This window comes from Symphalangus syndactylus, chromosome 7 (genome assembly GCF_028878055.3).
Source record: "Symphalangus syndactylus isolate Jambi chromosome 7, NHGRI_mSymSyn1-v2.1_pri, whole genome shotgun sequence".
NCBI classification, from domain to species: Eukaryota; Metazoa; Chordata; class Mammalia; order Primates; family Hylobatidae; genus Symphalangus; species Symphalangus syndactylus.
Window position 1 is genome coordinate 61,998,019 of NC_072429.2, and position 21,583 is coordinate 62,019,601.

Here is a 21,583-nt window from a genome sequence, read left to right on the forward strand (position 1 = left end):
TTCTTTACTAAATTAAGTTTTCAAATTCAGGGTTTTGGTATGCTTTTCTTTTTTAAAAATTCCCCTTAAGCATAAATTTTATTTGTTTCCAGATTATAATAACAATATCTACTCACTGTAGAGAACATGAAAAATGCATAGCCATTTCTTTTTTCTCTTTGTTTTTGGACCTCAGGTAGAGAGAATTGAGCTAATCATATTCCAATTTGAGTTCCTTATACTTCTCTGGTCCTTATACTTCTCTGGTCTCTTATAGTGCTCTGTAAAAGTTATAAAAGCCTAACTGCTATAACAAACAACCCCAAATATCAGTGACTCAACTCAGTAGAAGTTTGTATTTTGTTCATGTCCATTTTGGTTCAGCGAGCGTGGGGCGGGGACTCTGCTCCATCCTCTGGTTTGGGGCCAGGCTCCTTTCTTGGTGTGGCTCCCTCTTCCACCCTGACCCCTTGCAGACTATGTCAGATGCGCTCCCCATAATCTGTGAATGTCTCTACTTTTGCATCACCAAATAACACCATAATTAGTGTATCGGAACTGTTCCCCATTAGACCGTATACTTTAAGAAGAAAATGTGTTTTATTCATGTTTACAATACTAATACCATGCATGGCACATAGTTGTGATTTTTAAAAATGTTAATTAAATTAATAGAATAAAAATACAAATGCTTTCAAAAAAGACTAGAAGTGCGTTGCAATGGTGAGTTTCCAGTGTTTATGCATTTAACATGTGTTACTATTATAATCAGGAAAAAAGGAGACCTTAATAATCGACTGTAAAAAATAACGAGTGAATGATTGACTTCTTTTTTCATTTCTTTGTTTCTTCTGATCATTTCCTTATCTGTTTCTATTAATAGTTGTTATCCATAGAAGTCTCTACATATATAGTTAGTTCTTATGGTATAGTTATTATTTAACATTTTATAAAAGAAGGCTTTTATAAACCAGTAGAATGCTTACAAACTGCATAGAAAATAGAAAAACTCCTTAAAATGAAAATTTTATATTTTAAGAAAAACAATTACATAACATATAGCACTGATTTTTAGAAAAGGCAAACATTTAGACACACAATCTTTTTAAAAAGTACTTTTGGGCCAGGCGCAGTGGCTCACACCTGTAATCCCGGCACATTTGAAGACCAGAGTGGGAGAATCTCTTGAGGCCAGGAGTTTGAGATCAGCCCTGGCAACATAGCAAGTCCCTGTGCCTACAAAAATAAAAAGCCAGATGTGGTGGCATGTACCTGTAGTCCCAGCTGCTCAGGAGGCTGAGGTGTGAGGATCACTTGAGCTCAGGAGTTTGTGGCTGTAGCAAGTTATGGTGGTGCCACTGTACTCCAGACTGCATGACAGAGCAAGACCCCACCTCAAAAAAAAAAAAAAAATGCTTTTGTCCATTGACATTTTTTCTGTTCATTAATGATTGAACAATTTATTTGGATTTTTAAGCTCCTTTGTGATCTGAAAATCTCTTTGCTTTTATAGTAGCTCTAGAGAAATACCCTTTAGGACTTCTCAGAAATAAAGTAAGTAAATAAAACATTTACTAAAAAGAGATATAACTTAATTTTGAATGTATTTTAAATTTGACAGAACTCAGCTTTGCTTATTTCAGACTTACATCGTGTTGCCTTGGGAACATGCCTGTGTACATGGCTTCCTCCTTTCCCTTCCCATCCGACACCCATGGTGTCCTGCCCTCTACCTAGACTTAAACAGAATCAGGAACACAGATTTCTGTTAAAATGACCACAGTGTACTTTATTTAATGATTTTGGTACCTTGTGTTGCATTAAAATAAAGAAAAAAAACCTACAAAATCCAAATATATAAAATTTCAAGTTTTCTTTTTTTCTTTAAGTTTTACAGGAAAAACCATGTAACCAAGGAAATTTGTTCATTATGAAGTACTACTTTCCACTTCATTTCATCACAGATCGCAACTTAACAGACCAAAATAACTATGGCACTGTAGTACATCAAATACTCCACACACTGTGCTTCAAACTAGGGCACTGGGGGTCACTGCCTGCTGACAGTGGCCTCCCGCGAATAAAGACACACTCACAATCTGAAGGCTAAAGGGATGTTTGGATACATGGAATTCGAATATATATATTTACAGGAAGGGAAGGAAACAAATTTAATAACTAGTTTAAGTCTCCATTTCAAATAAAATTCCAAATACATTTGTACAATGTTTACAAAGTAAAAGCACAAGAACTGCCAAGATGATCATTCGGGTCCAGGCACTGTGCTCATACTGGGGGAAATGTCTACACTGTTCCCTACGCACACTCGTGGCGTCTCTTGGACCTTATTTCTGTAATGGAGGGGGAAGCACAGGAATGGCATTTTTGCACAATCAGAATGTCATGCAGATAGTTGACAACAGGGGACTGAGAAATTACTGGTCCATTCTCTTCCATTTGCTGTTCACCTGCCACCTGTTCCATTTTTTTTCAGAGATAGATTTAAAACAAAACAAAAAAATTGAACAGGGAAAGGAGCACAAAATGTTTAAGGCAAATTAAGCAAATATAGAGCAGCTTATCTTGATGTTGAGTGGAAATAAGGATTTTACCAAAAACCAACCTTAGAAACAAACAAAATTAAGTACAACCTCCTGAGATTGGGTGGCGTATATCATGTACAAATTTTTGAAAATTGCTTTGCACCAAGTATCCTTTTGAAATTTTAAACGAAAGACCTTATTGATTACAAAGTGCATGGTTTCATGTTTCTAAATAAAACAACAGTAGCTGAGGTAGTTAGATGTGAAACTTATTTACTTAAAATAACTGGAGAATTAAGAACAAATATTGGTAGCAAAAATCCTTGCCATTTGGGAGCAGGTTTATATTGTGCAATGGTTTCATGCTAAGCACGTTTCTGTTTTTCTATTAGATGTTATTAATTAAATCAGAATATTAGTGGTGGTAGTATTTGTTTCCAATCTGCTTGGTAGGATGTCAGTACAGACGAAATTTGTATCCCTGGTCATCTCATTTGTAACTCAGGCTCACACCATTTCTGCATTGAAGCTATCGTGTAAAATGGCATTAATTATCATTACTAGAAACTCCAATCCAAACTGCAAAAAGAATTAAGTAAACACTGAGAAAAGAATCCATAAGAAGGTTGATTTTGCTCTTGCTTTAACAACATTTTTGTCATAGCCCTAAATTCAGTGTGCTATTTGGTTTCAAAGAGGGAAGAAACCTCTGGCTCATTGGTTGCTGTCTTTGTTCTGAGAATGGGAAAAATGTAATTTGCATATCCTTCATCGACTTTCTCCCTAGGCTATTGAGCTGTCTGGCTACAGAGAGAAAAGCAGAAACTATTTAGTAGAGGCAAGGTTCTCATCCAAGAATAGCTATGGTCTCTTTCTGCCCTCTTTACCAAAGAAAGGCTTCAGATGGGATCTTCAATAAGCAATTGACCAAATGATGCATTCTTTTCTTATTTGATACCATCTAGATATAAAAGGAATTTTGTGATGATAATAATATGTCAGCAATACTAACACATGTAAACTAATTGGGAGACACTCCTTTTGATCAAAAGAGAATTTCCTTATGTTTTCTATCACTTGTTCATGGAATACAATGTTAATGGGAAATATCCATGAAAGTTAACCACAATTAATACATTTACAAAGCATCACATATGTGATGTTTACAGAATGACTGGTCCTCAGCGGCATAATCACATGAATCTTTGCTGAAAATTGTAGTTTTTCTAAAAACTTTCAAGGAGGGCTCTGGAGAGTTCCATGTGGTCTGGAAAGCCTTGAAGAGGCTGAAGTCTCCTTTCTTCCAGTGATGAGATGTATAGCTTATATCTCAAGTACATGTTGTCTCTACTTGTCTTTTCATCTGTTTGGTGAAGAATCTAGACTCTGTCATTTCAAAGGGTTTTCCAGCTCTAACACACTTCAATTCTGTTTTGTATCTTTGTGGCAAAATCTCCCCATGACATACTCGCCCCACTATCTTCCTCCCATCCTGGTCACCCCACCTGCAAAGCTGCCACTTCCTTCCTCCAGGCCCCTACATCTAGTCCCAATAGGCAACACCAGTTTTCTTCTGCAAAGACAAATAAAAACACAGTATTTTCCTTTATAACAAAAAGGATATTCTGCTGCATTTCTGGTTGGGGAAGTATTGATACTAGGAACTGGGTGGGGGAAAAAGGACAGTCCCAATTATTTTTTGACTCACTATTCTCATAGTATTAGTCTAGAAAAACAATACTTCAGTCTGGTATGGCAGCCCAAACTTAAAAAAAAATGAATCAGATAATTGCCTAGGTTAAATTCATGCTTCAGAAAGTTTAATACCATGCATTAGATATTAATTAACCACCTCGAAATATTAAGGCTTTGAAATATCACTGCCAATTAGACTCTAGAATCCAGAAGAGATTATATTGAGTGCGTATCTTATGTCAGCTCCAAGCCCAAGATGATTTCAAACCCACTTCTCAAGGTAAACTTTCTGAAACCCATTTTATATTTCTAAGAGTGTGCACATTTTTTCACAATGGAATATAATCATTAAATAAGGGCACAATGATAATATTGATGTACAACAACTTTGCCTCATGAAGCCATATCATGAAAACATTATCTGCTTTGCTAGTCTAGTTTTATGGATGTATTCCTGTATCACGATATTGCCTCTATGTCTCAAAAATTACAAATATTTATAAACCAAAATCATGTTATTTCACATTAGTTCTTATCAGGATTAAATTTTTAAGTACAAGAAAACTTGTCACTTTTGGGGAAGTTGTGCAGGATATTCTCTGATACTGTTTTCTCACTGTCTCCTTTATCCTTCAGTAGAATTCCCACTTAAGCACGTGTAAGCATATGTATATCAATATATAGCTGAAGCCCTGTGTAAAAACTTCTCTGAAATATTTGAAATGTAGTTATAACGTGAAAATAAATCAATTCAGGAGTTCCAGGCGGAAATAAGGCTTTATATTCTTATATTGTGTTGTAAAGATGTGTCATCTTAGGGGTGACGAGGATACTCAATGGAAATAACACCAACTCTAATCTCACTAATATCTGTTAAAAATCTTTCCCCGGTAGTGGATTTCAGAACGCCACCTGGTGATCATGAGTACAGAACTGGGGCATCATGCATGCATTCTGAAAAAATGCAGCTTAGGATCAGGCATGCAAACCCCTCAGGCATCAGGAGGAGACAAGTTTTCTGGGTGCAGTTTAATAAACATTTAGTAAAATTCAGTCTGGTTAATAGGAAAATTGCCAACTTATATAAAGCATCTCAATGTCTGGATGAAAGGGGTTGTCTCATTAAAAAGCTAATCATTGAAGAAAATTATACATAGACCTTTGAAGGAAAAGTGTTAGTTTTATATAGTGATGAAGAACCATTGTATTCTCTGCTTGGTGAGTTATCGCTGTTGTGTTCCTCAGACTCCACTTCCTCCGTGCTGCACACAGCTCTCCTCTGTTAATGCCAGTTCTCAGGAATGACAGCACTTTCTAACCTACAAGTACTTTAGCAAATCTAGCTAATCTCCACAACACCCCTATGAGGTAGGTAAATAAATATCTCTCTTTTGCATATGGGAAAAATGAGGCCGAGGGTGAATTTCCGAGGCTGGAGAGATGGACCAGGGATTAGGGCTCAGTTGTGCAGAGATTCCCAGTTCCTTTGTCCCAGTCACTGACCCATAGCCCCTCCCATCCCTGCATCCAGAAAGGAATCCATCCCATAGTGTAAAAGCATATTGTTTTGTAGAATAACATATTTAAGTATATTTAAGACAGTCAACATATTGAACACAGGGATTTTTGGTTTTCTACGACACCATAAATTCCATTGATTATCATACTACCAAAGATCACTGAATAAAATGACTCATGCTTTTGTGGAGGACAATAGATTGTCACCTCTTTGTTGTGATTCAACTAAACATCCTGTTGGTAACATGAAGGCAAAAAGATTTGAAATGGGATTTGGTGAAGTGAAAATCTCAGGGAAAAAGAAAAGCAAAACTGAATTGGGCTGGTACACACATCTGCGATAGGACTCACAGTGATGATGTTGTGGGGCCTGGGGGGTCCTTGCTACACAAAGTGGAGGATCCATTTGATTTCATAAAAACATTCTGCATGTAAGGGAAGGAAGGACTCAACAAGTAACTTTATTGCCTTCCCCATAAAGTCATTCTAACTTGGCACTGAGTGTAGAATGTGACACAATCAAAACCCTACCTACAAATCTTCAAAACATTTAAGTTTTCTCTGGAAATCCCCTCAATATCCTTGCAGAGCTGAATACCTTTCGGTACTCTGTGTGCCTGCTCATGGTAAATCATTTGTATCATGTTCTGCAACATAAGTGCTCTTAAAGAAAACTGGTCTGAATAGCTTGTCTGTTTTTCTGCTAAGCTTCAGGACCATAAATGAGGCAACCACAAAATTTGAGACAATGCTCACCAACCCAGTGTCAAATCAGGAGAAACAAGCTCAGCTTCCTACTGTTACAATGAAGAAATGTCCACAAATAATCAGGAATGCAAATATCAGGATGAACATCTCAAACTTTCCTTCTGGGAAGTGAATTTTCCTTTGACGTAAACTTTTTCTTTTTTTCCCAGGAATTTTAACGATGACTACAAAGAAATCACTAAATATTCCCATGTTCGTGGTAACCAGTTGGTGCTTGGAAATTGGCATGACATCAACAAACCAAACCCAAAAAACTATGTATGATATTTTGTTTGGTTTGGGAAAAATAGCTTTTACTTCTATCAACATCATAAAATTCACCATGAAATAATTTTGTCAAGCAGTTTGAATGGTTTTTAGGCTTAAAAAATATCATAAGGAATGCTTAAAATTAAAACTTCTATTTGAAGAATAAAAACTTAACAAACTTGTATTTCCCTTGAGCCATTTTATCAAGTAGACTTTGTGAATAACTAAGATGATATGAACAGCAGAAGAGCAATGATACAATTTATGAAAGATAGCAAAGACTGAAAAGAAAGTTTCTTGCCTGGCAGGGGCTGAGAGAAGGAGGGTATGCTGCAGCCAGGCCCAGAATGCCCAGGACAGCCTACCTGGCCTCTTTCATTCATGTATTTGCTGAAAGTAAATAAGAATTAAATATCATTTGCTCTGCATTATTTCTCTTTGCACAACGAAGAGACTTTTAGCAGCAGAATATGACCAGCAATTGCTTACAGTGCAAGAAAGTTCAATTCCATTACTTACAACACCTGAGCAGTCTGTCTATCCAGAAACACCAGACACCCAGACAAAAAACTGTATGATTCAAACATCTCGACTTTTCCAAATATCCGTATGTTTGATATCATGAAGACCAAATTTACCACTTGAGTGACCTACTTTGCCACTTTTCATCAGGATATTTGCAGTCATGTGGACAGTCTTTATTTTTTAATAACTCCTTGTCTACTTTTGTTTAGTGATGATGGTTCAGCAATCATCTGGAAAATTCAGACCTTGAAAGCCCCCCACAGAAAAGAAACTTAGGAGGAAGAATCAGAGCTTGAGGGCTATCAATGGTCCAGTGGTTTTGTCTATGTTGAAAAATTGCTTAACTGTTCATTTCTTTCCACTTCCATTATTCTGAAAATTATTCTCACAAGAATTATTTTTTCCAGTTTGGGAATAGATACACAGACTAGGTGACTGGCAGAATTGAGATTCACAATATGAGTGAAAGATTCTAATGCTTGTAAACCCAGTTTAGTGTGTTTGGACACAGAGGCTCTTGTGATATCGTGATATATTTACAATGGGAAGATGAGTAAGGCCATGGTAACCCTGAATCTCATTGCTGTTAAAAAGAGGGATGGTTAAGTTGTTCATGTTCTACAAACAAGGGTGACTTACAATACCTTGGAATACCTTATCTTAGAACCCACCAGAAGCTCTCCTGCAGAGCCCATAAGGGCCAGTGGTCAAGGAGAGCTATCACGAGGGGTGGGTTCCCCTAATGACAGAGTCACTCTTAGACATGACACCACTGACACCTCTGTTTTCCCATTTTGGTCAGGCCCTAGCCTTTCCAAAGTGGACATGTCTGTTGTTATAGTTATGGACTGGCAGTGACTATTTTGAACTTCTCTGCTCTGTGAAAAGGCAAATACTATGGATGAGCCACTGACAGGTTTTCTCTTCATCACCATACTTGGGCCTCTACATTAACAGATACCCTCTGACCCAACACCCCATCCCGCTAGAGTAACTCTTACCCATGAACCTTGCTTAAGAGTACTATTTATTGCTCCTATATCCCCACGATTGGCCACCTCATTGTACATTACAGATTATCTTTGTACCTATGTGGGCTCTGGGGTTCAGAAAATGAACATTTTCTTTAACTTGTTAGTTTTCATTGCTTGGCAATTGAAAATAAGTCACATGGTGGTAGACCACTTTTTATCCCCATTTTATTTCAGGGCTTGCACCAAGAGCTAGTTCTGAAAACTGACTCGCCGTGATACTAGTGCTGATAACTGGGAAGATCATTCAGTAGTGCTTGTTATTATACATTTTGGTGATAACTACCAAGGTGATAGCTTAGGGAGGAGAAACATCTTCGAAACACAAGAAAAAGAATCCCTGTTTCTTCCTCTTCTCATTTTTCCTCTAGACTGCTTGTTGACAAATTTGATGACTTCCACTCTTTCATCTAGGGTGAACTCCTAAAATTGTTACACCAAAAGATTAGACAGAAAACTTTACAAGAACATATGAAGGCCTGACTCTCTTGCATACTGTGAAACTATGACCTGATAACTTCTGGTAACTTCATTCTTATCTTGTAGCTCAAATCTTTCTTTGAGAAAAAAAAAAAACAAAACAAAACCAGAAGCAAGGGAGAAAGAACCAAGTCTTCAATTAAGAGATGACCTGTTTACCTCTATGTGAAAATTTAGTCATTAAGAATATCGGGGCCGGGCGTGGTGGCTCATGCCTGTAATTCCAGCACTTTGGGGGGCCAAGGCGGGCAGATCACAAGGTCAGGAGATAGAGACCATCCTGGCTAACACGGTGAAACCCCATCTCTAATAAAAAATACAAAAAAATTAGCCAGGCGTGGTGGCAGGCACCTGTAGTCCCACCTACTCGGGAGGCTGAGGCAGGAGAATGGTGTGAACCTGGGAGGCAGAGCTTGCAGTGAGCCGAGATTGTGCCACTGCACTCCAGCCCCTGCGACAGAGCAAGACTCTGTCTCAAAAAAAAAAAAAAGAATATCAGATTCGTGATCTTTGAGCTCGTAACCAAGGTTTTGCAGGGCCTGAGAAGCAACAGGATAGCCAATTCCACATAGAAATGGATCTTGGTTTGGAACTGCTAATGTCACCACCTAGGAAGGCTGGAATCAAATTATTCAGTAGCTGCACCCATGCAGATTTTACTCTGAAACTGAATAAAAACTCAATTTTTATAAATTGGTTATTACAATGCTGACAATGGTAGTCTCAAGAAACGAAATAAAAGCAGCAACTGTACTCAGACAGATCAATTATTCAACAGATGACAGTGCATTATTTTCATTTCCAAACATGTGGATTTGAATCCATTTAAAGCAAGTCTCCACGACCCAGTACTCCGTTCTCTGAGTGAGCTATGCAAGCCCCCGGGAATATTTTTCTTTTTTTTCAAAACAGCGTTTACTGGAAAAAACAAATGAAGCAGATGAATATTCATAGCATGAGCAATGAGAAGCAGGTAGCAGGAATTCACTAGTGCTCCACTTCACGGAGGTCTTTCTCTTCAGGCCTGTGCACGTCATGGTACTACGGCTGAACGGAAGTGCTCCTTTTTCACTAACTGATTAATGTTCCCTTGCAGGAGCTTGGTTACAATATTACAAGTCAAGAATTTGCAAGATTAAAGTGTCTGTTGAATTAATTAACTGCAAATCACCTCCAGTAAAGCTTGACAAGCTCCAAGATGTTTCTGTAGAAAAAGAAGGGAATCGATAGCATCAGCAATAGGCAGCTTTGTGACAGTGGAGACTGTATTTCTGAGTGACAGCTCACTGCTGCCTTCCCTCCTCTTACAGCAGGAGGGATTTACATCTTTCCACAGAGCCCCAAGCCTCCGATTCAGACCGTGGAAAATGTTTCACCCCAGGCTTTCAAAATATACTTCAGAAATCCATTTCCTCTTTTATGTACAATGCATTAGAAAGGTTAATAAGGGAAGTTGAATATTTTAATTTTTTGAAAGAATGATATAAAATGACAATTCTTTCACTAGCTGACAGGTCTCCTTTTTTTGGTTATGTTAAGGTGTGTTATTTCTCCCAATTTGAATAGAATAAAAAAAATCACAAGGGGCTCAGCAGAAAACCACAGGTCAAAGGTTAATTGCTAAGTGAATGCAACAGCACTCAACACACAAAGTGCTCATTTTCCAGACTCACAATGGCAATGCTGGTGTTAAGATGTGTTCTACTGGTGTGCGATCAAAATAGGAATTTTGATTACAATCATAGAAACTCAAACTATATTTTCAACACATTTAGTAGTGTTTTGGAACTTCTTGATGAATTAATCTGAAATAATTAAAGGTTGATTTGATACAGCTCCATACCAGAATGCCACTAGAACAGGTAAATTAAATTAGCTTAACCACATCTCCATCTGATAACATTTGTAGTACTTAAATGAAGTAATAATTTGATTAAATCCATTTTAATATAAATTAAGCAATGGAGAGGAGGAGAAGGTCAACAATTTGGTAGATGGAAATATAATAAAAACACAAAACTTTATATTTTCTGAAATTCTTTTTTTTTTTTTTGAGACGGAGTCTTGCTCTGTCACCCAGGCTGGAGTGCAGTGGCACGATCTTGGCTCACTGCAAGCTCTGGCTCCTGGGTTCACGCACTCTCCTGCCTCAGCCTCCCGAGTAGCTGGGACCACAGGCGCCCGCCACCATGCCTGGCTAATTTTTTTGTAGTTTTAGTAGAGACAGGGTTTCACTGTGTTAGCCAGGATGGTCTCGATCTCCTGACCTTGTGATCCGCCCGCCTCGGCCTCCCAAAGTGCTGGGATTACAGGCGTGAGCCACCGCGCCCGGCTTATTTTCTGAAATTCTAATAACAAGGTAGATGACATACTTCAATTACTAGCACAAGAGAAAATTTTGTGTCAGTACTGTGCTGGTAATATTTGCTTAATATTTTGATTAATTAGTTTTGATGTTGATTTGTTTTGTTAAACAAGATCTTTGCTTAGCAAATATTATATCAGTAATTATATGCTTCTTTTTGTCTGGTCCAATGACTAAAATAGCAATAATTGTAGTAAGGAATGTGGTAATGGTGGCATGAACCTAGAGATCATGGTAGCTTGTAACATTTATTAGGTCAACTCTTTTATTAATACATAATGTGACTCGTCAAGGAACTTGAATTATTCTGTACCCATAAAAGTTAATATGATTTCTTCTCTCCTTTCTTCTATTCCTTAGAGGGCCAATGGGTTTATATATTCCCTGACCAGAATTATTTCACATAAGGAAAATTAGTTATACAAGTTAATAGTGATCTTTAACAATCTGCTCCTTACATATGTGGGAAGCCAATCACTCAGGGCCACATTGCAGGAGAGAATGCAATCGGGTCAAAAGCCAGTGTGGGTTTCCCCAAGGAGCTGGGGCTGACTGTCCTGACTCCTGACTCCTGAAATTGTCATGCAGCATAGTGCTGCTCTTCTGGGCATCAGAGGAAAGGCTTTAGAGCAACAGCTCATATTTATGTCCGGAAATCTGTAATTCCTAAATAACCAGTAGGCTGGAGAAATACAGTAAGTGAAGAATGCTTTCTTGAAAAATCAGAGAAGTCACCTATTGGAAAACTCTTCACTTTGGAGGCTCCCAATTTCATGCCTTTTCTTGAAATAAGTTCTCAAGAATCACTCCGAAGTTTATCCAGAAATGATTGTTTTCAATCAAATACTATGCGCCAAGAGAGTATTTCAATTTTTTTTGTGTTGGTGACATTAATTTAAAAATATCTAGTGTTGGAGAGTCATATAAAGAAATTATAAAATTACTTTTCTCTTTATAAGCAGTCATCTAGTTTTGATATTTTTTGTATTGGTATTGTTACTTAATGTTCATCATCATTTTTTATATGTTAATTGTATATTATGAGGCTCACCTGCCACACAGTGGCATTTTGGTCAATAACAGACTGCGTATATGACAGCGATCCCATAAGACAATAATACTATATTTTTTACTGTAACTTTTCTATGTTTAAATACACAAGTACTTACCATGGTGTTACAGTTGCCTACAGTATTCAGTACAGTAGCATGCTGTACATGTTTGTAGCCTAGGGACAATAGGCTCTACCATATAGCCTAGGAGCGTGGTAGGCTGTACCATCTAAGCTTGTGTAAGTGCACTCCATCACACAATGATGAAATTGCCTGACGATGCATATCTCAGAACATATCCCCATCCTTAAGTGACACATGACTGCATAGTCTTAGAAAAGCTGTGTTTCTTTCTTGCTTCAATATGGAATTAAATACAGATATTGAGAAGAGAAGAAGCAGTGTGGCAGAGTAGAAAAGAGTAAGAGTTGATGTCAGAAAACTATGATTGTGCTGCTAATAGCCAGACTGTGAGCTATTTCAGTGCAACTTTCCTTTTGTGCTTGACTGTGCATTGCCTAGCCATACGAGTTGTAGAGGTCAAACTTGCTGAATAAATGACTCAGGGAGAAAATAAAAGTGTATTGTGTAATCCCGGTCACAAAAATTACCTGTTCTTTTTGGATCTCAGTTGTCTCATCTATAAAATAAAGTGATAAAGCAACACTTAGATTTATTTTACATGCTGATTCCTAGAAAAATCAGTGACTTCTAATTTTATATAAATTCATAAAGATCTCTTAAATCAAAGTAGAAAGATAGTTAGTTGTATTTTAGTACACTACATTCATATTGATCGTTGAAGATTTTTTAAAAATAAACACCAGGGTTGAGAAAATTTTTGGTTTATTATCGGCTACCTTTTTAGTATCAGTTCAAACAACACACACACAGCTTACTAGGCAACAATATCATTGAATGGGTTACAACTCTGTCATCTTGCAGACCTTCAGACATGCTATATCTAAAGTGAGAAGGGAAAGAACACATCAATTATTTTATAATTCAACAAATATTTGGTTGACACTTGCAGTATTATTGGCATCTAACACTAAAATAAGGTTCCTAGACTTATATGATTGTTCAAGCTAGTGGTTTAATAATCCTCTTAAATATTAAATTTTGTGACCTGCAAGATATTAAATAAAATTTAGGGAAAAATTATGGCAGTGAAACAGAATTACCTTATAATTTAAAAACATCACTTCAAAGACTTGTTAGATCTCCTTCCTTCCTTCCTTCTTTCCTTCCTTCCTTCCTTCCTTCCTTCCTTCCTTCCTTCCTTCCTTCCTTCCTTCTTCCTTCCCTCCCTCTCTCCCTCCCTCTTTCTTTTCCTCTCTATCTTGTCAAAATGCCAAAGTAAGTAATGGGGTTTAGTTTTTTTTCAGTCTGCTTAATTGGATGAAAATAGCTTACACATATAAAATACAAGAGACATGGCATCAGGTTAATTTATATTTATCGCTTAATTGAGTACGTAGTGGAGCCATAGGAGGGGGACAGTTGCCTGGAATGGAAGAATAGCATTTATCTGCCTACTATGAGTTAGAGTTAAGGTAAAATTTAGTTACAGGTGATAGAGACTTCCATTTCCCATCGACTTTTACATTTTCAACTGTTCATTTTGAAGGACATCTTTGACTTTTAAATAAAATTTTCTTGGAAAAATTTGATCATCAGACCATGATTCTGCTTCTTCTGAAGCCTTGCCAAATCATGACTAGATGTGGGAAGAGTCACTGGGCTCCCAGAAGTCGCAGTTGTTGAAAGCTGTGCTCAACCCTCAGCCCCGCTGTTTCCTAGCTGTGGGACCTTTGGCAAATTGCTTGACATCTCTAAGCCATTTACAGATTTTGTCATCTGTAAATGATGCTTAACTCACAGATGGCAGTGAGGACTAAATGAAATCACATAGATACAGCTCTTAGTCCAGCACTAGGTACACAGTAAACCATCCATCGTGGTGAGCTACTCTCAATATGGGAGATGGAACCGTAAGAAAGTCTATTGGGAAATGAAATAACAAAAAGCAAAACTTGATTTAGGCAGCTTGTTTATGACATAGGCTGTCAGTATATTACGAAAATATTTCAAGGACATTAAGCCATCTCTTGTTTAGCAGAATATAGGCCTCAAGGTTGACAAAAGCTTTACATTTGGGGGCTAGGTCACTGCCTGCAATATATATATATACGTATATATATATATACGTATATATATATACATATATATATATATGTATATATATAAATGCAAATGGCTGTTTGACACTTCTTCCATGTGGCTTTCTGCTGTGAGAGCAGGCTGCTTGCGTGCTAGCCTAATTGCTTCAATTAGCAAAATTAAATGGCTCATTATGTTTTTATACAATTCCACCCACATTCTGCAGTTTTACTTTAGAATGAGTAATGATACTGTCGAGGCTGTTGATTGAGAGGCTTGCGACGTGCCCATTTTTAGGACAGCAACTAGACAAGACATATGTCAACACAGAGAGCTCTGCAGTGGCCTGATGCTGCCACCCAGGTGCCTATGTGAGGAGAAGGGATGCCACTCGAATGCTCAGGGCATTTCATGGCCTGTTACAGGTCCAGACAAGAGTCTCAGCAATGGGGGATAGAGTGGAATCGCCCATCCTTGGCCATTTTGAAACACTGGAGCATCAGGTGGGAGAAGGAGTGTTATGAGTTAGAAGCTGACACAAGCGATCATTTTGATTGTTTTCAAAAATGACATTGGATTGCCGAGACAAAGAATATTGATCTGCATCTGTCACTGAAATTATAGGAATGATCACCCCAGTCCTCCTGTGTTTTCACCATGCGCTTCAACCATCCTCTGAGATATAATCTGAATGACAGTATGAGCTATTTTTAAAAAGGCTTTAAGGAATTCTCTTTAGCACATAAAAATGCAGGCATCTCATCCAAGCTTTATATAGAAACAGCAATGGCTAATGGCAAAGATATGTGGAAAATGCAGGGAGCATGTATTTAGTCTAGAAAATGGTTCATTAGAAAAAAATCTCTGGATTCTTGTCTAAACATTGTGTCAGAACTTGTTTCCATTCAATGGCATTTGGTATATTTAAAAGCAAATGTGTAACCTTACACAATCCTGGTAAGGACAGAAGAGGTTTTCTTTGCTCAATTCAATCTGTTCAGAGAAAGAAACTTTGAAGTGACACAGAACTATTTTATTCAGCTGTTTAAAAGATGAGATCCTTCAGAAGTGATAAAACTCATTCGAGCTAAGAAGTGCTGAATTATATTTAGGTATTTCCAACTGAAGTTCATAAGTGTGTTGGTCTTATAGATGGACTGTAAGCTTGGGTTGGTTTTTGAAAAAGGAGTAGGAAAATGCTTCTTTTCTAAAAAGTTTATGTACACTTTATATGCATAACATACCACTTTATATGCATTCAAAAGCAGTATATACTTTATCCTTTTCATCTCTGTTACTTTAGTTGGAAAGTGTGTATGTTTGTATGTGTGTACATACATATACAGGTACGTATATATACATATATGTATGTACACACACACACTTAAAAGGCACATATTTTTAAAAAACAGCCATTGAGTTTTCAATTATTCTCATTCACTTTTAATTGTTCTGTGCAATCACTTCCTTTACTCATAGAGCAAAATAAATTGGGCATTCAGAAATTAACAATAAAATACTTCATTTTACCTTTATCTTCAGATTATCTTTTGCTAATACTTGAATTATATATTCTTGCCATGTCAGTAAGAGAATTTATTATATTTGTTGGGTTAACAGCGTTTGTCATAAATGAGTAGTAACTAAGTGTCCACAAAGTCAGTACTACTGAACTAGACAGTATGTAGTTAAATAAATAAGCAAAGAGGATTTAAAGGACATAGTCATTTTGGGAGACTAAACTTTGACTTACATGGAAAAATTATTTCCTTTTCTTTCACACAAACACTTAAAGTGTCACTATGGTTAAGTTACACGCACACACATTATATTATTCATTAAACATGGTTTCATATTTAGAAATGCAAGTTTAAAAGTAAAACAAATTACAATGTTGTTCCTTTAGAAAATTTCCTGATCCTATGCAAAAAGTGAGTAAGAGCAGATCTCCCTCTTAAATGGAATCAAAGTGGACTAGACCCAGAAAGGAGCCTGCAGATAAGGAACCCAGTATTTCCAATATTTTCCTTTGGGATTCTCCAGTTACTGTCTGCGGAGGGTTTAATGGCAGATTGAAAAGGAAATGTTAGAATTAAAATATAAATACAAAAATTAAATTTTGTTTCTTTGTACATTGACAATGCCTCTTTAAATCCAAATACTTTAAACTCTCTGTTATCTGTGCATCTAGAAAACGAATAAAAGTTGTTATTACCACAACAGTCTGATGGCAGTGTAGTGCTTCCTGAATCGTGGAAGCAAGGCTAAATCATGATTTATCTCTAGAGTAAGTTGTTTTGCTCTTGTAATCTTTTGAAAGGTTGTAATTCATCACATCGTGGATATGTTCTTTCCTTAACAAGAATTCATGCCTAATTAAAACATCATAATCTCCAAAGATGTGGGATAACAGAGTATTTACAGTATTTGGGAAATCACTGAAAAATTCAACCTCCTTACATTCTCTTTACTGCCAATCTCACCTCCAGGTCAAAGCACAGTACATCAGTTTTAATTGACATAGTATTCATTCTGACTCTTAACATGTTGAATGAGGGATCAAGTTGAGAAATAACTTAGAACTTACATGATTGAAGCATGATGGGGCCTGTTGGGTTTGTGTTGATTGATTGACTCTATTAGATTGTAATCTGTGATTTACTCATAGAATCAAAGGTACAGTTCAGCTGAGAAACTCAATTTCCAAAGATCATCAGTTAAAAGTTGTCTTGGAAACAATGAAGCTAATAACTCAAGGTTCTGCACAAAAGTGAAGAATTTGCCAAAATCATTTTTTCCTTCTACAGTGGGGGTGGAATGTTTTCACCATGTGCTGGCAAGAAGAGCCTTTTCCTGGGCCTTTACTGGTGACTAGGTAATCTTTCCACATCCCAAAAAAAGATTAGTATTTTTTAGTGGAAATCTTGCTGGGAGGATCAAATCATGGAGTACTAGGAAGTATGTCTACTTATAAAAATTGTCTATTTTTAAAAAAAATTGATTTGGGGCTTTGTACCAAAAGAAGTCCTAGGTTGAGCCCTCTGTTACTTCCTGTGGATGTCATCGTGGGGATACAGTCTCTGGATGACACACCCATTACAGGTGGTGGCTAGAGAACTGGACTACTTTATGTGAATTAGTCCAAATAACCAAATAATTAAGTTAAACTTTTTTCTTTTTCTTTTTTAGTGGTTTGACTAATACTTAATCTATCAGTTGGGTTAATATAAAACCAGGGAAGGAAGTTTAAGACATCTTCCACTGTGGTCAGGTTTGTTATAATGGATGGATGAAAGTAATCATTTACATCTTTGATTTCCTGGGAAACATTGGCCAGTCTTGACAAGCCCTTTCTATTTAAGCTGATTCTCTCTTCACTTGATATTCTGATAGCACCCCTGGCCAGGTTCCTGGGGGCACCAACTTGCAAAGTAGGGTGATCTTGCAAGAGACAAATGTTTTCAATCTGCTGAGGCAGGCTGACGGAATTTGTGGACGTTTCTGACATCCCAAGTAATTATGATGCTTAAAGTATTTTAAACGATTCCAGGTCTATAAAAAAAGTGATGATGCCTATGTGTATACCCTATATTTTTCATTACAAAAATATTGAAATAATCCATGAGTTATTCCACTCTGCACCAACTATAAAAAAATACTATTAAAGTTTGACCGGCACTTTTAATGCAACGAAAAGCACCATGACCGAGGACACTGAGAACAGAAAGCAGGGAACGTTTACTTGCTGTACGGAGGTATTTAAAACCCAGAAGCTTGTTGTAAGAGTGCGACTTTACAGATGATTCAAATACAAATCTTAGCTGGATATAGTGATAAGCCCTCTCTCAGTTCAGAAGGGTTTTTTCATAGCATATTCATTGCATTTGTCTGCTCATACTTACTAAAAAGTGTCCCAAAGCCTCTAAAAGACACATCACTTTGACCTTGGATTGGGGGGAGGAAACGTCTGTACACAGTGGAGAACTTGATTGCTCCTTCTCTCGCCTGCTTTTAGGGGGCTCATGCCACTCATTCTCAGTTGTTTGGGGCTTCCACGCCAGTCCTGTGGTTGGATGGTGTTTGGCACTAGAAAGGAGTGGCACGGCGTCTTCCAGAGTCGGCGTCTGCCTGTGGTCACACAGAGCCACTCATTCTGCGTCTGGAAACAGATCCGGTTCCAGCCCATTCCTCTGGCTCGCGCCGCACTGCCTTTATGTCCCAATGGGCGCTGCACACGCCTGGGAATCAGACTCTCATTTTGCCTTTTTCCCCGCTTCCTCTTTGTGTACCTGTTACATTTTTGCAATTGAATACTGAATCATGATTACTATTTAATTTACATCATGAAGTTATTGAGCTCCTTGGTCTTGTCGAAAGCATACATGGGCTGCATAGGATTTCTGTCAAAAAGGGTGTTCGCAACTGAAAATTTAAAATATAAAACAAATCCTGAAATGTGTAGAAAATGAACCACTCCATCAATGCTAACACATGTGTAAACAACATTTGGGTCTGCTGTCCATTGGATAGGATTTTCACACATGGTATGGATTTCCAAATGAGAAAATGGTTTATGAATTCTTTTCTAAGCAATACTATTTTTTTCTCGAGGGATATTTCTCTCTTTCTTTGTTTTTATATTCCTGTGGGAATCAGAGCTTTGCATCTAGAAAAGTCACCTAAGCCTTTTTGACAGAGGACTGGTGTAACTTGTGTGTGTTAGTGTGTGTATGTGTGTATGACTGAATCTATTTTTATGGAAAGATCAGTTAACACCATCAAGACACCCTAATGATTGGAGGCAAAATTTTTCCATAATAATAGTACCCTCTGGTGGGTGCACCCAAGACCGTGCAGGAGGAGTTTGGTAGCAATGGAGAGTCCTACTAGGCCAGTGTCATTCTTTCAGGTGGAGTCAGAGACTCTCGGGTGCAGCTGCTTTGGAAGGAGACCAGCCACCCCCAGCCGACAGGATCAAATAATAATGGTGATGACGGTCCCACTAGGAACTTCACAGCTCACTGCCCTGCTCTAGGATGAAGTGTCATTATGGCCACAGCCCTGCTGTCACCCCTTCATCTGGATGTTGTGGGTCCTGCAACTCCTTTTGCTTTATAAAGTGGTTTCATACTCCAACCGCTCCTGAATAAGGGCATCGTCTTTGTACTGCAGCCTTGGAGGAGTTGGGGAACATTCAAAAGCTAAAATAGCCTTTCGGAGGCTTCGGTCCAAAACATGTCTCTCCCATGCTGGGTACCTATTCCTGAACAAGTCAATTTTAATGACTGATTCTTCAATCCGTGGTGGGCGAGATGATGGGGTGGATGGGGCAGTGGGCCTCACTTGAAAGACAGGTACACACCCATCCCGCTCTGCGAATTTCTGATCGCGGTCGCTGACAACACTGCGGTTGTTGGAGATGGACCGTAGAGTGCTTGTGGCCACGTCTGGGGGCAAAGTGAAGGCAGCAGCTGGGTCCTCACAAGCACAACTTGGTGACTGCCCGAATCTGGGTCCATTGGGATGAAAGAAGGCATAATACATCAGCATAAAAACAACACCAGTTAAAAAGCTGCTGAACACCACACACAGCGCTGGAATGGCAAATGCGTCTGCAATCTGGGGAGCCTTGTAGAGGTACCAGAGGGCACTCAAGGCTGTATTTTCCAAAAGGATCACAAAATAGTAAATGAATAGCCTGCAGCGTGTCCTGCCTTCCTTGACATTGAACCAACTGAAGATATAGATAATCCCCACCACCATGTCGAACACAATCTCTTCCCATTTGGTGATACAGAATTCTGTCTCACAGTGGACGATCCAGAAGGTCATGATGCACCAGTGAAGGACGATGAAGATCCCAAAGTACAGCTGGAAAACCGAGGCAAAGAGGGCAAATGTGATGACCCTGGCGGCAATGGTGAAGAAGTGCCAGCAGAACTGGATGATGACGGCCATGTAGCTGATGGGCTTCTTGTCATCTCGAGAGTCCCGGAGGGCCTTCTGGTAGGAGGCCAAGGCCCAGGCCAGGGACACGAGGGAAGCTGCTGCTGTGAAACCTACAAAGGGAAACAGGAAGACAGTCTGTCAAAAATCAGTTGCAGCAATGCCCCCTGGAAGTCACACAGAGCTGGGGCTTGGGGAAGGCTGGCTTTGATCTCAGCAAAGACTCTTAATTTCTTTGTTTTTTTTTTTTTGGAGACAAGAGTCTCGCTCTGTTGCCCAGGCTGGAGTGCAGTGGCGCCATCTTGGCTCACTGCAATCTCCACCTCCCGGGTTCACGCCATTCTCCTGCCTCAGCCTCCCCAGTAGCTGGGACTGCAGGTGCCCACTACGATGCCCGGCTAATTTTTTATATTTTTAGTAGAGACGGGGTTTCACCATGTTAGCCAGGATTTTCTTTGGGTTTTAACTCAGCTGGGGATCCTCGTATCTGTCCTCTCTAAGGCTCACCCATATGGAGAAGTCATGAAGCTAATAGGAATGCTACTCAAACCCAGCATGGGTGTGAGGCCTGGAAATGGAGTGGAGTTTAACTTTCTCTATTTAGTGTAAATGGACTAGGGAGGTAGTTTTGTGAAGTGGGAAAATAACCATGGACCGGAGGCTGTCAGAACTGGGTTGCTGCTTCAACTTTGCCACTTACTACCCTCATGACCCTGGACTATTGTTAAAATAGGTGTCCTCATTTATAAAGTGGGTGATCTCCAAAGCTCCCTGTCAGCTTTGTGCTTCCATGATTGAAGGGGATATATAATCACAAGAAACCAGGGACTACCTAGTTTATCTTTCTGCTTGTAAGCAGAATTAAATGTAGTTTACTCACAAAAGACAGTTTATGTGTGCTTAAAAATAAAAGGTGTCTGTACAACATCCTTGGCAATGTTTCTTGTGATACCTGGTGCACAGTTTGTCCTAATGCAATCTGGCACTCTTCCTATAGCCTTTATCTGTTCCTTACTGCCTTTCCCATAAAAGAAGACATGTCTGCTCCCTGTCTTCCATCTCTTAGCTCTTCATAGATTAAAGATTGTGCTGAAGTTATTTTACAATCACTTCCTTATTTTATCATTTTATTGGCCCCATTTGGTTGGTATTCCCTCTAAAAGTAGGCTTCCAAATGTTAAAAGTCATTTTTATTGTTTTCCTCGACTCTTGTTTCACCTCCTGTGTGGCACAGTTCATCTCTGTGGTCCAGATGGGGGCAGGGCTCAC

The 21,583-nt window shown here is 38.5% G+C and overlaps 1 protein-coding gene across 3 annotated transcripts in view; it reads right to left on the minus strand.

Annotated features, from left to right (window-relative positions):
• Positions 1-1,741: 1,741 nt before the first annotated feature.
• The window catches only part of XKR4 (XK related 4), a 430,447-nt gene continuing 410,605 nt past the window's right edge, over positions 1,742-21,583 (minus strand). Inside the window, exons 3-4 of one of the 3 annotated variants that reach the window (XM_063643299.1) lie at positions 18,271-20,427; positions 1,742-9,992 (exon numbers count right to left, since the gene is read on the minus strand). In XM_063643299.1, coding sequence (XP_063499369.1) covers positions 19,481-20,427 — 947 coding nt within the window. In that variant the 3' untranslated portion in view covers positions 1,742-9,992; positions 18,271-19,480. Of the gene's footprint in view, positions 9,993-12,603; positions 12,846-16,955; positions 20,428-21,583 lie in introns of those variants that run through there. The other 2 variants (XM_063643297.1, XM_063643298.1) reach the window with 2 other exon arrangements.